Source organism: Geotrypetes seraphini, chromosome 6 (assembly GCF_902459505.1).
Source record: "Geotrypetes seraphini chromosome 6, aGeoSer1.1, whole genome shotgun sequence".
In the NCBI taxonomy this organism is placed as follows: domain Eukaryota; kingdom Metazoa; phylum Chordata; class Amphibia; order Gymnophiona; family Dermophiidae; genus Geotrypetes; species Geotrypetes seraphini.
In genome coordinates, this window is record NC_047089.1 from 39,908,502 (window position 1) to 39,933,610 (window position 25,109).

The 25,109-nt window shown below is 44.9% G+C and overlaps 1 protein-coding gene across 5 annotated transcripts in view; it reads left to right on the forward strand.

Moving 5' to 3' along the window:
* The window catches only part of RNF17 (ring finger protein 17), a 510,797-nt gene that overhangs the window by 3,153 nt on the left and 482,535 nt on the right, over positions 1-25,109 (forward strand). For all 5 annotated transcript variants that reach the window (XM_033948471.1, XM_033948470.1, XM_033948472.1 and 2 more), the window contains exons 2-4: positions 1,633-1,730; positions 10,956-11,038; positions 20,628-20,692. In XM_033948471.1, the coding sequence (XP_033804362.1) occupies positions 1,633-1,730; positions 10,956-11,038; positions 20,628-20,692 (246 nt within the window). The remainder of the gene's footprint in view (positions 1-1,632; positions 1,731-10,955; positions 11,039-20,627; positions 20,693-25,109) is intronic.

Genomic DNA, 25,109 nt, shown 5'->3' on the forward strand with positions numbered 1-25,109 from the left:
TTTGAAGAGAGATGGGTATATGGATAAAAAAGGACTGGACAAGAAATGCCAGAAATTATAAAAAGTTAATTGGACTCTTGTTACTTTGGTTGGTATTGAAATGAGCCATACAGAAATCCTTGTGATAGAGCCCACTCTCTTGGCATCCAAAAATACTGCAGCATGCAAATTATTAATCTGCAGCTCATCATGTTTGCTGTGGGTGCTTGTGATTCTTAGACATAAAGGGTTGATAGTTAAATAACACAAGCATGCTGCCAAATTACCTAGTTCAAGGAGGGAGACTGGATGGCCAGTGCTGATTTAGACTTGCATCACAAAGCAGTGTGAGACTTGTAGTTTCTGATTCCATTTATTCACATAGGTGCTGCAATACTCTTCATGCATCATGATGAGGGTATCTGAAATTAGACTGGCCTAAAAGCTCCCTCTTAGAATAGGGTAACTTAGAAACTTAATGGCAGATAAAGGCCAAATGGCCCATCCAGTCTTCCCATCAGCAGTAAACATTATCTCTTCTTCTCTCTGAGATCCCATGTGCCTATCTCACACTTTCTTGAATTCAGACAGTCTTTGTCTCCACCACCTCTTCTGGCAGACTTTTCCACACATCTACCACCCTTTCTGTAAAACAATTCCTTAGATTACTCATGAATATATCACCTCTTAACTTCATCTTATGTCCTCTCATTTCAGAGCTGCCTTTCAAATGAAAGACTCTCGACTCATGTGCTTTTACTCCATGTAGGTATTTAAATGTCTCTTATCATATCTCCCCTCTCCTGCCTTTCCTCCAAAGTATGTATATTGAGATCTTCAAGTCTGTCCCTGTACTCCTTATGACGAAGACCATGTATCGTTTTAGTAGCCTTCCTCTGGATCGACTCCATCCTTTTTATATCTTTTTGAAGATGCAGTCTCCAGAATTGTACACAATATTCTAAATGAGGTCTCGCAGTCTTATACAGGGGCATCAATACCTCCTTTTCCCTACTGGCCATACCACTTCCAATGCACCCTTGCATCTCTCTAGCTTTCGCTGTCACCTTTTCAGTCTGTTTGAGTTTCAGGTTTATTTTAAAATTTCTTATACCACCTAAAAGATCATCCCATATAATCACACCCAAGTCCTGCTCTTCTGTCATGCACATAAGTTCTTCACCCCCTAAACAATACCGTTCCCTTGGGTTTTTGCAGCCCAAATGCATGACCTTGCATTAAATTTTAGTTGCCAAATTTCAGACCATTCTTCAAGCTTCACTAGATCTGTCTTCATGTTGTTCACACTATCTGGGGTGTCTACTCTATTGCAGATTTTGGTATCATCTTACCCGACAGCCCTTCAGCAGTGAAGGGGACGGTGGTGCAGTGACGGGGACAAGACTTTTTCCCGTGACGTTCTCTAGTGGAGGGTGACTTAAGACCCTTTTGATGTGGAGGGTGACAAGTCTGAATTGTGAATTGGAGAATGTTGATCAGGGTGAAGAGAGATGCAGTTAGAACTGGTGCTGCTACAAAGGAGGGGGCTACTATCTTGATTTTTAATGCATGGTGTTGATTATCCTAGAATTGGTAGTATGTGTTTTACTTTAATATCTTTAAATACTTATTTATTTATTTTTTTTCTCCTAGAACTTGATTTGTCAAATCTACAGTGTGGACATCGCTTTTGTGACTTGTGCTTGTCAATAGCACAAGGTTCAAATGCAGTGGTGTGCCCTGCATGTGGGGTAAGTCTCTTTTTTGGGGTGTTTTTCCTGTAAGGTGTATGGAGTATTAAAAAAAAAAAAAAAAAATCATTTAAATGCCTTCTGAGACTGCTTTAAACAAAGGATAAGATCATATTTGATTATGAAAAACAGTGTTTCTGTTTACTGTTCATAACTTTCTGTCAATAAACAGGATTGAGGCACATGTGGGGTAATGTCCTCAAATGTATCTAGGAAGGAACAGCTCTTGAAGTTCAGAGTTTATGTAAAGTTCTGAGCTATGTGCAGTGTTCTCCCCAGCGTGAGCGCCCGGCTAATTTGCTGTCACCTTGTATCCGCAGATCTACTGGCAGGGGAGCTATCCGTTCCCGACAAAGAACTGCTGTCTCCTCCCAGTCCTCGTTATCTCGAGCCACACATACCCGGGAGCCGGTGAGCTCCTCGGAATTCCTGGGCTCTCCCACACCGCCTCTAATGTCTCTTCCCTGTAAAGCTGCGTCAGCTGACCTCACCTCCCACGCTTACACTGCACATGCCCAAACCCAGAATCAGCTGATCACTCCCGCAGTGCCGGGGACGGCTGTGGCCTTGAAGACACTGACGCCAAACCAACAAATGTAATGCCCATGTGCGCGCGGGTCTGACGTTGCAATCGAGGCAGTTGAGGCGTGAAAAACATTCCTCGCACAGCCTCTGAACATGTGCGTACACTAAAACAGTTGTAAACACTCTTTCCGTTTATTCTTTCTTTTTTTTTTCCGTCAGTTTGAGGACACTGTCGTTGTCAAAGCATCAATGTAAGTAACTTGACAGGGCATGTTTGGCCACCGTAAGTAAATGACATTCTAGGAGGGCCGGCTCTAGAAGATCAGAGTATTTTAGGAAGAAGGAAGCGCTTCAGCCAAGAGGTTTTCGAAATACAGTGTGTCAATACTTAATTTCTTTCGAGTCATTTTTTTAGTGCTATCAGTGCTGAGGAATTTTTAATCTCCTTGGCTACAGAATTTGTTTTATTGATTTGTTGCTGGAATAAAATATTTAAGTCAGAATATTATGTGAACTAGTAGAGGTCAGTTTTAGCCACAACATCTACAATGAACTATATAATTTAGATAAATCAGTATTCAGCGGTAAGGGCAGCGCATAATGTGAAATATCTACTGTACATAGTTTCAAATTATTACACAACTTCCATGGCGCTATCCTATGTAGCAGTACTGATTATGTGGAACCTCCAAAGTAGACATTTCACTTACGGTGTACTTTTTATGTCCCCCCCAGCTAGAGCAATTGAGGCAGATTCTTATCCAAGGCATTTGCATTAGCCATACTTTTACGAAAGGTTCTGCCAAACCTAAAGCCTCCTGTAAAATAGCATCAGGGCTGCTCGTTCAAACCACTCCACATTCAGAAAGAATGGAAATTTTAGAAAGCTGAATTTGGAGGTAAATATGTATGACTCTCACACTCAGACACGGGAACAGTCCCCCTCCCTGTTCACATCCCTCCCCAGTGTCGGCGTACCCAAGTCTCCTGACCACAAACATCATTGCCAAGACCTCTGATATGATACTTGAGACCACACAACACAGCCGAGACCCCATATTGCACCTGCACTGCCTCCAAGCATGACACCCGTGACCCTGACATAACACCTAAGACTCCTACAGCACTCCCAAGACCCTACATTGTGCCTCCCCTCCCCTGACTTTACACCCAAGACCTCCAACACCAAATGACCCTCCCCCCTCCAACATTTCTTAAGGTGAACTTATTTCTGGAATAAACAGTATAGAACCTACAATATTATTGCGATCCTGCCAGGTACTTGTGACCTGGATTGGCCACTGTTGGAAACAGGAAATTGGGCTTGACGGTCCTTAAATCTGTCTCAGTACTATGTTCTTCACACAAAACCCTACAAAAATCACTCAGGACTTATATAGAGGAAAGAGAATGGGACTTGTATACCGTGGATTTTTTTGTTTGGGGGAGGGGGGTGGTTACACATTCAAAACGGATTTTATCCCAGGACAAGCAGGCAGGTATTCTCACTAGTGGGTGATGTCATCCGACAGAGCCCCGATACGGACATCTTGAAAGCATGTCTTGCTTGAAGAAACTTAGAAGTTTCGAGATGCCCGCACCGCGCATGCGCCAGTGCCTTCCCGCCCGATGTACCGGGCGTGTCTCCTCAGTTCTTTTCTTTCCGCGGAGCTGAGAAGTTATCTTCAATCTGCGCTGACTGAATTTCAGTTTTTCTTTGCCTTCTTTACCCGCGTTTTGGTTTATTTCTTTGAATTCACTTTACTTTACTTTATTTAAAAAAAAAAAAAAAAAAAGTTCAAAATTATTTCTTCCGGCGGTTCGGCCGGTCCGGCCTCGTGGCTGCGGCCTACCTCTTTCGACATTGCAGCGTCGATTTTCCGGCCTATGTCACGGCCAATCACCGGTTTTAAAAAGTGCAGCAAGTGCCAGCGTGCGATTTCGTTGACGGACCCGCATCGACGCTGCCTTCAGTGTCTTGGTCCGGACCACGTTCCGAAATCGTGCAGGCCTTGTTCCACGCTCACTGCGCACTCGTTCAAGCGGCGTTGCTTACTTTGGGAGTCGATGTTCAAGATGGAGACTGCCAAGGATCTGTCTGCTTCTACATCTGCTGAGGTTTCGCCGGTCCGCTCGAAACCTGCATCGACGACTTCCGCATCCAACATCGTGAAGCCAGCATCGTTTACACCGGCTGCGGCTTCCAGTTCCGCTGCGGCACCTGCCTCTGTCTCTTCGGTTCAGGTACCGCCTTCCACTGTCCCTCCCGTGGTCATCAAGGTGCCCAAAGCTACTAAGCAGAAGCACTTGGCCGCGAAGGAGCGCGAAGACCGTGCAGGAGGACCCCCTTTCGGTGCGGATCCCTCCATATCGGCTTCGCTTCGATCCCTGCTGGAAGCTCAGTTTGTCGAGCTTATGCAAACTATGGGACCCCGGCTTATCGCCAACATTCAGGGTGAAGTCCGAGCACCGGTCCCTGAGGGCGGCCCGCCCCCTCCCCCTCGCCGTTCGATCTCGCTGCTCGACGAGGGGGATCGGCGGAGGGCGGCGGATGCCTCCAGGAGGGCTTCCCTTCCTGATATGCCACCTTTAGAACCCATTACTCCTCCACGGCAACAGGGCGCTGGGACGGTCCCTGATATTAGGAGTCCTGGGCATACTGCATCGCAGGAAGAGTTCTTCCGCACTCCATACCAGACTTGGGTGGCGCTGCGTGAGTCCGCGTCCTTACCACCTCTGCGATCCACCGCTTCAAGCCCCATCCATTCCTTAGAGGCTTCGGGGGATCGTGCGATGCACAGAAGTTCTCGCTCCCCATCCCGGCACCGGGAGGGGCATCGTTCTCGTCATTCCTCTCGACACTCCTCACGTCATTCGGAAGTGTCCCCACAGAAAAAGATGCAACGTTTGGGATATTCATCGTCCGATGTTTCCCAACTGGAGGGACCAGAGTATGAGGAACCTTCTACCTCTTATTCTCCATGCCGGTCTCAGCTCTCCCTAGACCCGGAGGCTTCCACTTCGTCTAGTCCGTCTCGGCGGCCGGCCTTGGCGGACCAATTGTCTTTCTCATCTTTTCTCTGACAGATGGCGGATGACTTAGATGTGACTTTGGATACTGGATCTAAATATTCTAAAGAGTATTTGGATACGATGCATTTGCCTCACCCTCCGGCGGAGACTCTTCGGCTTCCTTTGCATAAATTGTTGGACCAGACTTTCATGCGCTGTTTTGAGACACCGTATTCTATCCCTGCGGTTCCCAGTAAGCTGGATGCTCGATACCGCATCGTTCACCACAAGGGGTTTGAGGGAGCTCAACTTTCTCATCAGTCTCTTCTGGTCGAGTCTTCTCTCAAGCGTTCTCACCCTTCCCAGGTCTACGCTTCTGTGCCTCCGGGCAGGGAGGGGAGAACGATGGACAAGTTTGGTAGACGAGTTTACCAAAATTCGATGATGGCGACTCGAGTGCTCAATTACAATTTTTTCTTCTCTTCCTATTTGGATTTCTTCTTGCCGGTCCTCCGCAAGTTCGTCCCTTTCATCGATGCTGAAGCTCGTTTCCAGTTTGAGGAGGTGGTGGCAACCCTGTCCCAGTTGCGGCTGCAGCTGATGCAATCCTCCTACGATGCCTTCGAGCTCTCGGCACGTGCTGCGGCCTGCTCAGTCGCCATGCGTCGCCTGGCCTGGCTTCGCACTATTGATATGGATCTGAACCTCCAAGACAGATTGGCTAATGTGCCTTGTGCGGGAGCGGATCTATTCGATGAGTCTATCGAGACTGTCACTAAAAAGCTTTCGGACCACGAGAAGTCTTTTCAATCCATTCTGCGTCCTAAGCCTAAGCCTCAACCGTCTCGTCCATCTAGACCGCCTCAAATCTACCAGAGGCGTTATCAACCAAGACAGGCTCCCCTAGCGAGACAGCCTGCGAAGAGGCAGCCTCCACAGAAGTCTCAGCAGAAGCCTCAGATGCCGGCTGCACCCAAGGCCACTCAGCCCTTTTGACTCTCTTCCAGGGAGCATAACCGACGTTCTGTCTTCCCTTGTTTTTCCCATCGGGGGTCGACTTCACCATTTTTATCATCAATGGGAGTCGATCACCTCGGACCTTTGGGTCCTTACCATCGTAAGAGAGGGATACTCTCTTCATTTCCAACGGGTCCCCCCGGACCACCCTCCAAGAGAGTATCCTTCCAACTCGATGCAGACCGCTCTTCTTCTACAGGAGGCGCAGGCTCTGCTTCGGCTTCGAGCCGTCGAGCCGGTGCCAGTAGATCAGCAAAACAGGGGGTTCTACTCCCGGTATTTCTTGGTTCCGAAGAAGACGGGCGATCTGCGTCCCATTTTGGACCTTCGAGTCCTCAACAAGTTTTTGGTCAATGAGCAGTTCCGCATGCTGACCCTTGCTTCTCTTTACCCCCTACTCGAGCAGAACGATTGGTTATGCTCTCTGGATCTCAAGGAGGCCTACACTCACATCCCGATACATCCGGCCTCCCGCAAGTTTCTCAGATTTCGGGTGGGACATCTACATCTGCAGTATCGAGTGCTTCCATTCGGCCTTTCCTCGTCTCCCAGAGTCTTCACGAAGTGTCTGGTGGTGGTGGCCGCTGCACTCCGGAACATGGGTCTCCAGGTGTTTCCATACCTCGACGACTGGCTCATCAAGGCACCTTCGGCTCCAGAGGTCATTTCGGCGACCTTGACTACAATTTCTTTACTGCAGAGTCTGGGCTTCGAGATCAACTTCCCCAAATCACATCTTCAGCCCACCCAGTGTCTCCCCTTTATCGGGGCTGTTCTGGATACCATTCAACTTCGAGCATTCCTTCCTCCTCAACGCATGGATGCTCTCCTTCTACTCTGCCAGTCGGTGTCTTCTCGCCAGTCCATCTCGGCGAGACACATGATGGTCCTCTTGGGCCACATGGCATCTACAGTTCATGTGACGCCTTTTGCCAGACTACATCTCAGGATTCCTCAATGGACCCTGGCATCTCAGTGGACTCAGGTGTCCGACCCGTTGTCCCGTCACATTATCGTCACTCCTGCTCTACGGCAGTCTCTTCTCTGGTGGATGACCTCTTCGAATCTATCCAGAGGTTTGCTGTTTCACTCTCCTCCCCACCAGAAGGTTCTCACGACCGATTCATCGACCTATGCATGGGGGGCACATCTGGATGGTCTTCGCACTCAGGGGTTCTGGACCAGTGCGGAACGACTCCATCAAATCAATCTTCTGGAGCTCAGAGCCATCTTCAATGCTCTCCAAGCTTTTCAGCATCTGCTTCACGACATGGTGGTCCTTATTCGCACAGACAATCAGGTCGCCATGTATTATGTCAACAAACAAGGGGGCACGGGCTCGGCCCCTCTTTGTCAGGAAGCTCTTCAAGTCTGGGATTGGGCGGTTCGCCACAACACCTTCCTCAGAGCTGTCTACATTCAGGGGAAGAACAACGTCTTGGCAGACAAATTGAGTCGTCTTCTCCAACCTCACGAATGGACGCTCCATTCCAAACCCCTTCATCAGATCTTCGCTCACTGGGGAACGCCTCAGATAGACCTCTTTGCAGCGCCCCACAACTTCAAACTGCCTCAGTTTTGCTCCAGGATCTACACTCCTCTCCGCCTCGAGGCAGACGCCTTTCTACTGGAGTGGGGGAATCGCTTCCTTTATGCGTTTCCTCCCTTTCCTCTCATTCAGAAGACTCTGGTCAAGTTAAGATCAGACCATGCCACCATGATCCTGATTGCTCCTCGGTGGCCCAGACAACCTTGGTTCTCCCTTCTACTTCAACTCAGCAGCAGGGAGCCAATACTTCTTCCAGTGTTTCCTTCACTGCTTACTCAACATCAAGGTTCACTACTTCATCCCAACCTGCAGTCTCTCCACCTGACAGCTTGGTTCCTTTCAACATAACCCCTCACCAGTTCTCTCAAGCTGTGAGGGAGGTCTTGGAGGCTTCCAGGAAGCCTGCTACTCGACAATGCTATTCCCAAAAATGGACTAGATTCTCGACCTGGTGTATTTCCAATGCTACAGAACCTCAGAAAGCTTCTCTATCGTCTGTATTGGACTATCTTCTACACCTGTCCCAGTCTGGTCTCAAGTCTACCTCTATACGAGTCCACCTGAGTGCTATTGCGGCTTTCCATCAGCCTCTACAGGGGAAACCTTTGTCTGCTCATCCTGTGGTTTCCAAATTTATGAAAGGACTTTTTCATGTCAATCCTCCTATCAAACCCCCTCCTGTGGTTTGGGATCTCAATGTTGTCCTGTCTCATCTTATGAAGCCTCCGTTTGAACCTCTCAAAACGGCTCCTCTTAAGTATCTCACCTGGAAGGTGGTTTTCCTGGTGGCCCTCACGTCAGCTCGCCGAGTCAGTGAGCTTCAGGCCCTAGTGGCAGATCCACCCTTCACTGTATTCCATCATGACAAGGTGGTTCTCCGTACTCATCCAAAATTCTTACCTAAAGTGGTCTCTGAATTTCACATCAATCAATCCATCGTGCTTCCAGTGTTTTTTCCAAAGCCTCATTCTCATCCTGGGGAATCTGCTTTGCACACTCTGGACTGTAAACGTGCTCTGGCTTTCTACTTGGATCGCACAAAGCCACACAGAACTGCACCTCAACTTTTCGTCTCCTTTGATCCAAACAAGTTGGGACGACCTGTATCGAAGCGCACCATCTCTAACTGGATGGCGGCTTGTATCTCTTCCTGCTATGCCCAGGCTGGATTATCCCTTCCCTGTAAGGTCACAGCCCACAAGGTCAGAGCAATGGCAGCCTCTGTAGCCTTCCTCAGATCGACACCGATTGAGGAGATTTGTAAGGCTGCCACTTGGTCCTCGGTTCATACCTTCACCTCTCATTATTGTCTGGATACTTTCTCCAGACGGGATGGACAGTTTGGCCAAACTGTATTACAAAATTTGTTCTCTTAAAGTTGCCAACTCTCCCACCATCCCATTGGGGTTAGCTTGGAGGTCACCCACTAGTGAGAATACCTGCCTGCTTGTCCTGGGATAAAGCAATGTTACTTACCGTAACAGTTGTTATCCAGGGACAGCAGGCAGCTATTCTCACGTCCCACCCACCTCCCCTGGGTTGGCTTCTCAGGCTAGCTACCTGAACTGAGGAGACACGCCCGGTACATCGGGCGGGAAGGCACTGGCGCATGCGCGGTGCGGGCATCTCGAAACTTCTAAGTTTCTTCAAGCAAGACATGCTTTCAAGATGTCCGTATCGGGGCTCTGTCGGATGACATCACCCACTAGTGAGAATAGATGCCTGCTGTCCCTGGATAACAACTGTTACGGTAAGTAACATTGCTATATATTTACAGGTACAGTACTTATTTTGTGCTTGGGGCAATGGAGGATTTAGCTACTTGTCCATTGTCACAAGGACTAGTGCTGAAATTTGACCCAAGGGCCGCTGTGTGAGTGGACTGCTGGGCATGATGGACAACTAGTCTGACCCAGCAGCGGCAAATCTTATACTCTTATGAACAAATGGAAACCCAGTCAAACAAAACTTATTTGCAAGTCCCTACCCCACCATACAGCATTAACCCCCCCCCCCCAAAAAAAAAAAATGTAACCCAATCAAACAAAAATCTCATTTCAAAGTCCTTTCCCAAACATAAAGCATTACAATGGGGATAAAAAATGAAACCAATCAAACAAATGCCTGCCGGGAGGATTACGTTTAGGCAGCCAGGTGAGTGCCGGCGGGAGGACCGTACGGCCGTGAACATCAACGTGTAGAAAGCAATTTTAAAGACCCCTCAGGAATACCACAGCAGGAATGGGGACCATTATCATGGTATTCCCATGGTAATGTGGAGACGTTTTGGACCACCTTAGCCTCTTTTCTTGTTGGCAACGCTGTAATCCTCCATAGCCAGTGTCCCTGAGTAGCGAGGAAAGCATGCCCTGTGGATGGGATCTAAGACTTCTAAGCCAATAGGAAGGACTCCTAAAAGGCAGCTGTACTCTATGTACCCATGATCTGGAGGCAGAGCAGTGGGAGGCAGCCAATAAGGCAGTGCACAGGGTGATAGAGACTGTGATTGACCGTGAGGATTAAGTGCAGGGAGAACAGCGTCGCACAGTATGGCAGTGGTGGCTGCGAGATGTGCAAATCTTTATCTGATGACTTCTGGTGAGCCAGCTTAAGTTGGTAATTGTCTTTCAGGCCAAATTATATGACTCCTGCATGCCAGATTTGGCCCACGGGGGTCTTAGCGGCATGATCCTTGTAGCTTTAAGAGTCCCAGGTGTGAGAATATCATGCCTGCTTATCCTTGGAGAAAGCAAAGTTACTCACCTTAAGCAGGTGTTCTCCAAGGACAACAGGCATGTATTCTCATAACCCTCCCACTTTCCCTAATTGGTTTCTTAGCTATCTTATTGAACTGCAGGTTCCTTTAGCCGATGTCAGTCAGGAAGGCACCAGCATGTACGTGGTAATGGGAGGTCCTAAAGATTTGAAGTGACAGTACACTTCTGACTGTCCATGCTGGGTTCTGTGGATGTCACACAGATGTGTGATATATGCTTGCTTTTCCCTGAGAACACCTACAAGTGAGTACATTTGTGATTTGTGCTTATCTAGCTCAAACTCTGCTTGGTTTACTTTTTGCATTTTGGCAACTTTTTTTTTTTTTTTTTCCTTTTCTTTGAAAGGCCACAGATACAAAGGATAGAGAATCTTCCTACTCTGTGGATAAATGGATGGAGAAACAATTTTATCCAGGAAACCTATCTAAGTAAGTTTTGTTATGTACAAATGTAGGTAGAACTTAATATAGATGTGTTGTGCAGAATGGCTTGGGATTTTGAGGTGTTTAAAACCCATGCCCTTCCTTGTCTGTGAGGATTCAGCTATGATCCCCCCAACCACTCCCCTCAAAGGGAATGTTACAATATAGATGTACAAATAAGGCTCTAAATCTAGGGATAAGTATATCTACACAAAAGTCCCATAGTTCAGAATTCTCTTCACTGATGAGTCACATGGACCACACAGAACAAAAGGGGCACACACTAGACCTCATTAGCTTCCTCGACCTTACCGCTCACAAGACGTCAATTGACGACACTCGCTAGGAACATGTCCCCTGGTCTGACCACTTCCTAGGGGCTTTCTGTCTCCCCATCTTTATGTCGCACCTTGGGGCTCCACCCCGTACTTCCAGCCCCATTACCTTCCGCAAAAAAATCACAAGCGATCTGTTCTGGTCTAAATTTCTCACTGTTCTCCTCTGCCCCTAAGCCTGCAGATTCAGGTACTAATTGGCATAACTGGGTCACTCTCTCCAAATCCACCTATCTTTCCCTCACCCCCCTTTCCACTAAATCCATCTCCTATCCCCGCAAGGCCCCTTGGTTCCTCCCATATCACAGAGAGCTAAAACAGAAATGTCGAGCTCTGGAGCGCATATGGAAAAAATCAAAATGTCCTATAGACAGACAGTCCTGGAGAGTCAATATCAAGCTGTACAATACAGCACTAAAAAAAGCAAGAAAGAACTTTTATGGTGACAAAATCTCCAGGTCCAACAATCAGAGCAGTACTCTATTCAACATCTGGCGCTCCCTATCCTCCAAAAGAGACCCCACCTTGCTCCCCTTCTCTCCCTCAGCCGACGTTCTAGCAAAATTCTTCAACGATAAGGTTTCTTCCTTGAGATGCTCTTTCCCTCCTTCAGTCTCTTACAACTCCCTAGTGCCCACCGATTCCACTCCCACCCTAATGGTCTCCAACCCTATCCCAGCTGACAGATCCTGGACCACCTTTGAGCGCGTATCTGAATCCCTGGTCCTCAATCTCTGCCTCAAACTGAAATCCTGTAATTGCTCCTTGGACCCATTCCCCTCCTACCTATACGAGAACATTCCCGCTCAGGCTATTTCTTCTATCACCATTCTCATAAACTCCGCCCTTCAGTCGGGCCATTTCTCCCCAGAAATGGGTCATATCGCCTTGACCCCACTAAAAAAATCTGACCTTGACCCTTCCATACCATCCAGCTATCGCCCAATTGCAAATATCCCTCTTCTAACCAAGATGCTAGAGTCCATCATTTCTTCTCAACTCTCATCATACTACATCCTTTTTAGGATGTTTTTTCCCCTATTCTTTCAGTTGGACAACAGGGGTTTACCTCCCCTTTTTTCATCCACAGGTAGCACACATATTACACTGTGTAACTCCTTCCTCCCTCTTTGATCTACTGCTTATACTCTTTCAATCTCGGAATTTTTCTTTCTCTTCTGGACCCTGCATACAGATCATTCTGTTTGTGAGATATCCTTACCATTGCCCTTATGACTAGGCTTTGCCTTCCTTCTTCAGGGTATCAACAGCCTCATTGCCTTAACTAAGGAGGTTTTTGACGCCTTAGTTTACAGACTGTCAACAGCTTTCTTCTCAGAGAGGTTTCAAATGTTATCCCTGGCAATTTTCTATCCTCCTTGGATTGCACTGATTGCCTATATTCTTTACTTTTCACTTGCATTTCATCTAGATTCCTAAAAGTTTTTCAACGGAAGCTCCTGTGGTTCAATGGTTAAACGCACAGCTTCCATCTTCCACATGTCATGGGTTCAGATCCATAGTATGGTCAGGTAACCCAGCACATATTCCTGTTTCTCTACCAACTTGGTATCCTCTTTCAGAACCTTAACCAAGTACCTGATTTGGTGGCAGTGACCTGGAGGTCACAAGGTCTTTCAGTCTTTATCTGATCACTGACTCATTCAGGATCTTCTTTCTCAAGGTGCGCTCTTAGCGACAACAGATTTTGCTATTCCTTTAGCTTTTCGTTTGTGGAATTAGTTTTTTCTCAAATCTCAACTTCAACCATCTCAGAAGCTCCATTTCATCGGAGTCCTACCAGAGTCTATTCAACTCAGGGTGTTACTTATTCAACAATATTAGAACACCTTATTTAAACTTGGCCATCTTCTTGCCCAACTTCTCTACTCTCAGCAAGGTTCATAATGGTTCTTCTAGAGCACAAAGCCTCCATGGTTCACATGTCTTCCTTTGTAAAGCTTCTTATCCCAGGACAAGCAGACAGCGTATTCTCTACAGGTGGGTGTCGTCACCGATGGAGCCTCGCAGCGGACAGCCTCGCAAGCAGACTTGCTTGAAGATCTTTGTAAGAGCTTACGAGTGCTGCACTGTGCATGCGTGAGTGCCTTCCCACCCGAGTCAGGGCGCGCGTCTCCTGTGAGATACTTCAGTTCAACATTTTCCGTGGAGCTGAGAAATCCTCTTCACTTCAGCTCTGCAGCCCTTTGTTGCCTTCTTGCACCGCGGCTTTGTTATTTTTTCTAGTCGCTGTGCTCATGTATTCCTTCTCTTTATTTAAAAAACAAGAAAACTTATTGTTTCTTTTCTGGCTGGCGGCCTTTTGGCCTAGGCCTGGCCACTGAACCTCGTTCGTTCATCTGCCTTCTTTTTTTGCTGTTTCCCGGCCTCTTACCGGGTTCAAAAAGTGTAGCCAGTGCAGCAGGGCTGTTTCAATCACTGATCCTCATCGTCAGTGTATTGTTTGCCTGGGTCCTGAACATTGCCCCGATGCTTGTTCGCGCTGTGCTGCCCTTCAACTTCAAGCCCTTCACAGACGACGTACCAAGCTTCTTCAACTATTTGGCACTATGGAGCAGTCTGCTGAGAGGGTCTCGACCTCGGCTTTGGGGACGGCCTCGACTTCTAAGACCTTGACCCTGACACCCGTGGCTGCCTCGACCAAGGCCTCGACCTCGACACATTTGGTCTCGAAGGCCTCGCCTGCAGTCCCTTCTAAGTCTTCATCTGTGGGTAAGTCTCCTGTTTCTCCTTCAGGTACCCTTCCTAAGAAGCCTCCAGAGTCTCAGGCTTCTCAGGCCGGGCCTACGGTCCTGCCAGCCTCTTCAAGACCTCCAGCTAAGCATGCCTCCAAACATAGGGAATACTAATCCTTGAGGTCGCCCTCTTTGGAACGCACTGCTCTACCTTTGAGACCTGATCCCTTTGACTCGGTGCCTATGTTCGAGGACATATTGAGAGCCATTCTGACCACTCAGATTTCCTCAGTCATGGCTCAGCTCTTCCCGACCTACGGCCAAACTTGTCCATGGTACGGCCCTCGCTGCCTGGAGGGACTGCAGCGTAGAGCTTAGATGGTTGAGCTTTCTTTAATGGCTCTATCAGAATTCCATGATGGCTAACAGAATTCTCAATTACAATTACACTTTCACTGCTTATTTTAACCACCTTCAAAATAATGCCTAAGTTTTATACGGCTCTTGAGGAACAATGTCTTCCAGAATTCAAACAGATTATTCAAACTCTGTCTCAACTTCGACTGCCACATACAATGCCTTTGAGCTCTCTTCCAGAGTTTCTGCTTTTGCAGTCGCTATGCGTCGCCTCGCTTGGCTCCGCATTGATATGGATCCCAATTTGCAGGACCATCTAGCAAACTTGCCGTGCCAGGGAAATGAACTTTTTGATGATTCTATTGAAGCTGCTACGTGAGCTGAACATGAGCGCTCTTTTGCTTCCTTAATCCGGCCGAAGCTTAAGACTCCTCCTGCTCGGCCCTACAAGCCTCCACCACGTCGTTATCCTCAAAAAAATGATGCCAGCTTTCTCCAGGCCTCCGCCTAGACGACTGCCACAACAGCAGAAAGCGCCGACCCCTGCTGTTGCTAAACCAGCTCGGTCTTTTTTGACAGTATGAGCATACCAACCTCCCTCCATCAGACTTCTCTTCTGCCCATTGGAAGTCGTCTCCACTATTTTTATCACTAGTGGGAGATGATCACCTCAGATCTCTGGGTTCTCACCATCCTTCGGGAGGGATGCTCACTTCACTTTCTTCAGGTGCCTCCAGATCGCCTTCCAAGAGAGTGTCCTTCCAATTCGTCGCAACTTCCCCTTCTTCTTCAGGAAGCTCAGGCTCTTCTCCGCCTTCGAGCTGTCGAGGAGGTTCCCTTGAATCAACGGGACATGGGCTTTTAGTCCTGTTATTTTCTAGTCCCAAAGAAGACGGGGGACTTATGACCCATTCTGGACCTCAGAGCCCTCAACAAGTTTCTAGTCAAAGAAGTTTCGGATGCTTTCTTTACCAACTCTGTATTCCCTGATGAATCGGGGAGATTGGCTATGCTCTCTAGATCTCAAAGAGGTTTACACTCGTATTCCAATTCATCCAACCTTTCGCAAGTATTTAAGATTACGGGCGGGGAATCTTCATCTATAATACAGCGTTCTTCCTTTCGGACTCGCCTCATCCTCCAGAGTCTTCACGAAGTGTCTGGTGGTGGTGGCTGCAGCTCTCCGTACCCAGGGTCTTCAAGTATTTCCATACCTGGACGACTGGCTCATCAAAGCCCCCCTCTCAACAAGGGGTTATTGCAGTGACCCAACAGGCTATTATGTTCCTCCAATGTCGGGTTCGAAATCAACTTGCCAAAATCCCAGTTGAACCCATCTCAGTCTCTTCAGTTTATCGGAGCCACTCTGGACACGGTCCGGCTCAGAGCATTCCTGCCACAACCACACCAAGATGTTCTCATTCGCCTTTGCCATCAAGTGTCTCATCTCACATTAATTTCAACGAGTCAAATGATGATTCTCCTCTGTCACATGGCTTCTACAGTTCACGTGACTCCTTTTGCCAGACTTAACCTTCGCATACCTCAGTGGACCCTGGCATCTCAGTGGCAACAAGCTACCGACCCACTTTCTTAACAAATTACAGTAACTCCTTTGTTGAGGCAGTCTCTCTACTGGTGGATGCTCTCTTCCAATCTTTCTAGAGGTTTGCTGTTCCACACTCTCCCTCATCAGAAGGTTCTCACAACAGACTCGTCAACCTACGCATGGGGAGCTCATCTCGATGGTCTCCGTACCCAAGGCCATTGGTCTCTCGCAGACCATCTTTGTCACATCAATCTGTTGGAACTCGGAGTGATTTTCAATGCTTTCAAAGCTTTTCAACACCTTCTTCATGACAACATAATCCTTGTCTGGACGGACAACCAAGTCGCCATGTACTATGTCAACAAACAGGGAGGTACGGGATCTCACTCCCTTTGTCAAGAAGCTCTGAAGCTGTGGGATTGGGTAATCCATCAAAACATCTTTCTCAGAGCTGTCTACGTTCAAGGTTAGCACAACTGTCTGGCGAACAAATTGAGTCGTCTTCTGCAACCTCACGAATGGACACTCAATTCCTCGCCTCTCCGTCAGGTGTTTGCTCAGTGGGGGACCCCTCAGATAGACCTCTTTGCGTCTCCCCCTCAACAACAAACTGCCTCAGTTCTGCTCCCGGATTTACTCTCCCCAGCGTCTCGAGGCAGATGCTTTCCTCCTGGACTGGACGGGTCAGTTTCTCTATGCCTTCCCTCTATTCCCTCTGATTCTCAAGACTCTTGTCAAACTCAAGACAGAACATGCCACCATGATTCTGATAGTTCCTCAGTGGCCCAGACAACCGTGGTACTCCCTTCTACTTCAACTCAGCACCAGGGAGCCTCTGCAACTACCAGTTTTTCCCTCTCTGCTTACTCAGTCAAGGATCCTTACTTCATCCTAATCTGCAGTCTCTACAGTTAACAGCTTGGTACCTTTCAACCTAATTGACTCTACAGTTTTCTCAATCTATACAGGACATTTTGGTAGCTTCCAGAAAGCTGTCCACTATGCAGTGTTAGTCAGAAATGGACTAGATTTTCTACTTGGTGTTCTACTCACCAAATGGAGCCAATGTCTACCTCCTTGGCTTCGGTTTTGGATTATTTATTTCACTTATTACAATCTGGCCTCCAGTCTACATCTATTCGAGTCCATCTCAGTGCGATTGCTGCTTTTCATGAACCTCTTGATGGGAAACCTCTGTCTGCACACCCTGTGGTTTCCCGCTTCATGAAAGGACTTTTTAATGTTCATCCACCTCCAGTGGTCTGGGATCTCAATGTCGTCCTGGCTCAATTGATGAAGCCTTCATTTGAACCAATTGACAAGGCTCATCTCAAGTATCTTACTTGGAAAGTGGTGTTCCTGATTTCCCTCACGTCTGCTCTAAGAGTCGGTGAGTTACAATCCTTGGTTGTGGATCCACCTTTCATAGCCTTCTACCATGACAAAGTGGTCCTCCGTACTCATCCAAAATTCTTGCCTAAAGTTGTCTCAGAATTTCACATTAATCAGTCTATTCTTCAGTATTATTTCCGAAGCCTCAGTCTCACCCTGGAGAAGTGGCGCTCCATACTTTGGACTGCAAACGTGCCTTGGCTTTCTACTTGCAACGCACTCAACCTCACAGAACAGCCCCACAACTTTTCATCTCCTTTGATCCAAATAAGTTGGGGCATCCTGTCTCAAAGCGAACCATCTCCAACTGGATGGCTGCTTGCATCCCTTTCTGCTATGCTCAGGCTGGTCTCCCTCTGCAGGGTCGAATTACGGGCCACAGAGTTAGAGCAATGGTGGCATCTGTAGCTTTACTCAGATCAACTCCTATTTGAGGAAATCTGCAAGGCTGCCACTTGGTCCTCGGTTCATATTTTCACCTCTCATTACTGTCTGGATACTTTCTCCAGAAGGGATGGCCATTTTGGCCAGTCTGTTTTATAAAATATCTTTTCTTAACTTGCCAACTCTCCCTCCATCCCATTATGCTTAGCTTGGAGGTAAACCACCTGTTGAGAATATGCTGCCTATTTGTCTTGGGATAAAGCAGTTATTTACCGTAACAGTTGTTATCCAGGGACAGCAGGCAGATATTCTCACAACCCACCCTCCTCCCCTGGTTGGCTTCTTAGCTAGTTATCTGAACTGAGGTACCTCACAGGAGATGCGCGCCCTGACTCGGGCGGAAAGGCACTCGCGCATGCGCAGTGCAGCAGTCATAAGCTCTTACAAAGATATTCAAGCAAGTCTGCTTGTGAGGCTGTCCGCTGCGGGGCTCTGTCGGTGACGTCACCCACCTGTTGAAAATATCTGCCTGCTGTCCCTGGATAACAACTGTTACAGTAAGTAACTGTGCTATATACTGATCTCTCAATTGGCCCTGCCTTCACAGTGTTCGTAGGTGATAAACACTTTCTTGTAACATATTCCAGTTATCTCGTCTCTTTGACAGTCGCTACAGTGCTGGATGCACCTGTCTTTCAGGGGGTTGCTCTTTCAAACACTTCCTCCTCAGACAGTCCTGACCTTGGATTCGTCAACCTTATCTTGCTGAGCTCATCGGCATGATCTTCACATTGAAAGTCCCTAGTCCCTCAGATATCAACGCCGTCTTTACACCTGTCGAAACTCAGGGATTTTCAAAGCTTTCAGCATTTCTTCAAGATCAAGTTCTCTTAGTCCATGCAGACAATCAAGTAGAAATGTAAATTAGCCAGGTGGGGCAGGGTATCTCCTTATCTATCACGAACCTCGAAGATTTGGAATTGGGCACTTCCTCACATCTTTCTCAAGGTGTTTATATTCAAGGGGAGCATAATTTTTTTTTCTGGTGAACAAGCTCAGATGCATTTTTTCCAACCTCATAAATAGACTCTGAACTCAGCAGCTCTCCATTCCAAATTCCATCTTCTTTCTATGGGAGACTACCCAAGTAGATCTCTTTCCGTCTTCCCACGGATTGTCAGCTATCTCGCATTTGCTTCAGGCTTTATTTGCCTCATCACCTAGATGATGATGCTTTCGCCTGAAATGGACGAACAGATTTCTTTGTGTTTCCACCCATTTCTCTAGTTCTCAATATGCTTGTCCAGCTCAAGCAGGAGTCTGCCACCATGATTCTGATAGCTCCTAGGTGACCCAGACAACCTTGTTTCTCCCTTCTCTTTCAACTCACTACCACTACCTCTGCCAATCTCTCCATCTCTTCTCATGCAGAGTCAAAGTTCTATTCTACATCCCAACCTTCAGCCTGACAGCTTGGTATCTCTCGAGCTGAGTTCAGCTGCTTTTCATCTCTCTCAGCCTGTTACATTCATATTAGAAGCTTTCAGAAAACCAGCCACTCAGAAGTGTTTCCAGCAAAAGTAGACACGGTTTTCTGCTTGATGTCTTCTTCATCAGGGGGATCCAAAAGTCATCTCTCTTTTTTTCCTGATTTTGTTTGACTTCTCTCCACCATTTGTCAATCTCTGGTCTCAAATTCACTTCTGTTAGAGTCCATCTTGGTATGATCACTGGCTTTCATCAGCTGGTGGATGGTAAACCTCTTACTACTCATCCTCTCATTTCAAAATGTATGAAAGGACTTTCAATGTAACACCAAAAAGTACCTTAGTACATTGGCTAGCTGGACGGATGCTTCCTCTGGCTGGCCGACAAGCCCGCCTTCACCAGAGTGGTGGGACTGTCCCTTCCCAGTGCATGGTGGGATGCACCAGGAAGGTGTCTAAGGCCCTGGGAGGGGCCTTAGGCACCTGGGCCAACCGGAATCTTAGACCTGTCTCCTAGTGCATTCTGGGATGCACTGGGAGTGGCCTAATATTCCGATTGGCCAGATCCCTTAGGCCCTCCCATGGGAGGGGCCAATTAGGGCCTTAGACCCCTCCCCATTCTGGTGAAGGCAGCCGGCCGGAAGAAACATCTGTCCGGCTGGCCAACATAGCAAGGTACTTTTTGGGGTACGGGGGGGGGGAGTATGGATGGGTGGGCTTTATGGGGAGGGTGGGGGTGGGGTCCGATGGCTTAATGTTTGGCAGGAGGACCGGCGGGAGGGACTGGGAATCCTTTCTGCTGGCGATGCTTATGGGGGGGTGTCTGGTAGAAGAGAGTGGGCATCCTTCCTGTTGGTAGTCTTCGCGGGGGGGGGGGGGGAGGGTTGGGTTGTTGCTTGGGCCACTAAACTGATTACGGCAGGGAGATCTCTTCCTGTGATCAGCTCAGCGGCAAGCCGATCCGGAACTTATACCTGTTTTAACTTCATTTAAATCAAAACGTATAAGTTCTGTCCAGGCAATCTCATCAAACTTTCGATTATTTCTGCAGGACGACTAAGGTCAACCTACGTCCTGCCTACCTATCGCCCTAACCACTCCTCTAAAACCGCCCCTTTGAGCTCTGGACATACAGCGGGATTCAGAGGCCTAAAATCTGAATACGTCCAAAAACTAGCTTCGATTATCGGTACTTGGACAACTTGTCTTTTAGGTTGTCCAAGTACTGACTTAGGCCGAATTTTGGATGTATTTTTGTTTAGATTGAGATAAGAGCCTGCTATGAAGATGAGAGATTTTCTTGGAGGTGGAATGGAGCTCAGTTATATACGAAGGCTCAAAATACTGATAGCTAAAACATTCTATACATTGTAAAACGTTTTTTCTCTCAAAAAGGCAGAAGATTGATGTTTGCACAGACAGCTGCAACAGGGCAAATGCACTGAACATATATGCAACAGGTAAGTGTTTTCCTTAATCTCAGTTATGGCTGAAACATTGACAGTGAAATCGATGTCAAAATGTGTTTGGCAAAAGGTTTTCTGAATTTTATTGACTCATTTTGTTCAAATATGTGATGTAATACAGCAAGTAGATGAGGGTCTCCTACTTTCCTTCCCATCCCATCATTCCTAAAAGTGCAGTGTTAAGACAGCTGCTTTTAATATAGTGTGCTTCTAAATGCGCTGATAAAATTCAACAGAAGTTCATATAAATTGGTTATTTCTATTCCAGCCGATGAAGATAGATCTCAATTCTGTGGGGGGCGTGGCTTAATGCGAACACAAATGGATGTGTGATCGCGACGCTCCTCTTCAACTAGGCAAAAGATTATTGAAAAATATATCTTCTTCTTACCAATTTTTATCGAAAATAATTTCCTGCTGTTATTAAATCTGTAACTGATTGATATTTTCTTCCTACGATAAAGTTGAGGCAAAGCTTGAGAGAAAGAGCCAGGAGAAAATTGAAAGCGTCTTTCTCCTCTGTGATAGAGAAAAACGATATTGAGAGCAGTCGGGGAAAAGATAAAATAAACTTAAAATCACCGGAAAAAAAAAAGCGTGCTACCGATACTGAAGTGGAGATCTAGAGAAAGAAAGTCAGGAGGTTTGTCTCCCTTTTGACAATTTTTTCACGACACTGACTGTTTGAAGTTTTTTCCTTTGATAGACGGCGAGAAAAAGGTCAGCAAATCGCTCACAGGGTAAATGACAATAACTTGATATTAACTAAGAGTAGAGCATTGAGAGAGAGAGACTGAAAGTGAAGGAAATTATAGAGGAATCTTGATGTGAAACCGCTGTCAACGGATTTTTAGATCTGTGGCGGTTTGAAGCAGCCCTCTCTGACCGACGCTGAACTGGGACCCTGAGGGCGAAAAGTAAGTGACTCAATAAAACGGCAAAAGATTAAATACAGGCTACAGTGAATGGTGGTGGATTTGTCCCCTTGTAGCCGATTCCTTCGATATTAAACTTGTGACAGTTATTGCCCTCTTCTATAGAGACTAAAAAAAAAAAGAAAACCTGAGAGAGAAAGTGCCAATAAGAAAGAGCGCCATTTTTTTTTTTTTTTTTTTGAGCCAAGTGAAGCAGTGCAGAAGGCTAGGTGACAGACGAGTTTGAAAGAGCTTGAAGACACTGAGCTACCTAAAGACAAAGAAAGGGAGAGAAGAGTTTCCCCTTTTGGACTTTGATTTTTTTTCTCTCAGTGCGGCACTGAAGCAGATAACTGACAAGAAAAAACTGTTGAGAAAATTTCTGCTGCCGAAGTTAAAACGAAATCCTGAGAGAGAGAGGAGATTGAAGAAAAGGAGGGGGATCAATTTCTCTTTTATTGAAACAAAACCTAAGAAAGGAGAACTAAAAATTTTGATATTTCCTCACTGTTTCTTCTAAACTGATATAGCAAGATATCAAAGATAAACTACTGGGAATAGTGACTTAAAGAGATTTTTGTGTCTCCTTACATCTGTGAAGAAAGTAAATTCCACGGAAAAAGAAAACAACAACATGGCAACTACCAGACAAAATAAAAATGAAGCTGGTATGTCAGCAAAAAGACAGAAGCAGGATCAAGTTACACCAAGTAAGATCCCACTTCCTGCTGAAGAACCTGATACATTGAGCAAAGCAGAAGTTATGGAAGAATTGAGACAAATTAAACAAATGATTAAAGAAACTGTGACCAACATGGCTGAAATGAAGGAAGAAATTCTAAATATCCATAGACAAATGGAAGTAAATAATAAAAGAACAACTGTCTTAGAAGATAAAATGGAGATTATAGAAGGTGAAGCAAACAGATGCAAAAATGATAGTCTGGAACTGAATAAATTGAAAGATCAACTGGAAGATTATGAAAATCGAGGAAGAAGAAAAAATATTAAACTTTTTGGAATACAAGAAAATTTAGAAGGAAAAAATGCTATACAATTTCTAGAAAACTTAATTCCAAAAATATTACAACTGGACTTAAAACAACCACTAGAAATAGAAAGGGCGCATAGGATCCCAGTAAAAAATGTAGAAAATAAAGGCAGGCCAAGACCACTAATATTCAAAATGCTTAGATACCAACAAGCATTAGAAATATTAAATGCTGCCAAGAAAGACAAAAATATAAACTACAAAGGATCCAGAATATGGTTTTTGCCGGATTTTGCAAAAAACACAGCAAATAAAAGAAAGAGACTATTAGACATGAGACCTCAACTAAAAGAAAAGGGATATAAATACGGATTATATTATCCGGCAAAAATGAGAGTATCATCTGGAGACAAATCTTTATATTTTGAAGACCCAGAAAAACTAAAAGCTTTTCTTTCAAAATCAGAACCTATGACATTTTAACATAAAACATCAAAATTGGTTTCGATGACTTTGTGAAAAATTATAAAAATATGAGACATTGAAATACTGAAGAAAGGGAAACATGAACTAAAGAAAAAACAATAAAAATATAAAGAGAAAAGTATAAGATATAGGAAAAATATCAATACCATATTAAATATATGTTTAAGATATAAATGTATGATGTAAACTATAATACTAGGAAATATAAATTAAAATTGATGAAAGAACAAAGATACACTAATGAAATGTTAAGAATAAAAAATGATTAAAGATAGTAAAGATTAATATAGATAGATTGAAGGGGATATTGATTGAATATTGGTTGCCTAGGGGGAGGGGAATGTTCGGGTTGCTGTTCCAATGTGTGTCCTTAAGCAGTCATTATATTGGGTGGGAAAGGGAGGGAAAAAGATGAGATTTATTAGAATGATTAAAAAAAAGATTAATAAGGGATTGGATACTTTAGGGGTAAATATGTGTGTCATTGAGAATATTTTTTGGATTTTAAATATGAAAGAAGGGAAAAAGATTATAATGATAAGTATTAGAATATATAATGTCTTTTAAGATATATTCTATTAATGTCAATGGCCTGAATCATGTAATTAAAAGGAAAAAAGTATTAGCATTTTTAAAAAAGCAAAATGCGGATATTTACTGTTTGCAAGAGACCCATCTTAATACAAAGGAATCACAGAAACTAACGGGTGGGTGGGTAAAAGAATGTTTTTTTGCTCCAGCAGAGGGTAAAAAAGCAGGGGTAGCAATTCTTATAAATAAAAAATGTATGGCCAAGATTAAGGTAAAAAATTCAGATCCACATGGAAGATGGATACATATTGACATAAGTATGGGAAATAATGCCCTGACGTTGTTTAATATATATGCCCCTAATTCGAATCAATCAGAATTTTTTAAAAAATTACAGAATATGTTATTACCACTGGCTACTTCTAATTTAGTGGTGGCTGGAGATTTTAATGCTGTAATGGATCCATTATTGGATAAAAAACCAGGTAAAAGTATAAAATCTTTAGGTTTAGATAATTTGGCTCAATCATGTGATTTGAAAGATATATGGCGTATTCTTCATTTTAATGATCAGGAATTTTCATTTTGTTCACAGGTTCATAAATCATTTTCAAGAATAGATTATATTTTTGTTTCAACAAATAAAGTGCAACAGGTGATTAAAGCTTCCATAGATCCTATTATTATATCGGATCATGCGGGAGTATGGATAGAATTACAATTAGATAAATTAGAGAATGGTAGACCTCTTTGGAGATTTGATAATGCATTGCTTGTGGATGACAAATTTTTGGAAAATTTCAAAACACAAATTAATGATTTCTTTCAAATAAATTTAGTGGAGGATACATCTATTGAGAATGTATGGGATGCATTTAAAGCAACTATGAGGGGTAATATTATATCATATTCAGCTTTTATTAGGAAACAGATTAAAATACAATATATAGAATTAGAAAAAGAAATAAAAATATTAGAAGCTAAATTGGTAAGTAAATGGGAATATGAAGTTTTGCAAGCTCTTTTGAAAGCAAAAGGTAAATATAATGAATTAACTTCAAAAATGATAAGAAAAGATTTGTTTTCCAAGCAAACAGTGTATTATGGAAATTCTAATAAGGCGGGAAGATTATTGGCAAATTATCTTAAAGCAAAAAAAAGAAGAACTAATATAAATGGAATAAAAGATAATGGCATAATAACAAATCAAACAAATATAATTTTAAAACAATTTCTGAAATTTTATAAGGACCTGTATTCTTCCGAGCCTTATTTTGAGAGACAAAAAGATGGTAAAAATTTTTTAGATTTTATTAATGGACCTAAGATCCCTGATCATATAAAACGGAGTTTAGATGAACCTATATCATTAAAAGAATTAGAAACAGCATTGAGATCTCTTAGAGTTGGATCCGCTCCAGGTGGTGATGGATATACAGTAGAATTTTACAAAACATTTCAAAATATCCTTTCCCCATATTTACTAAAT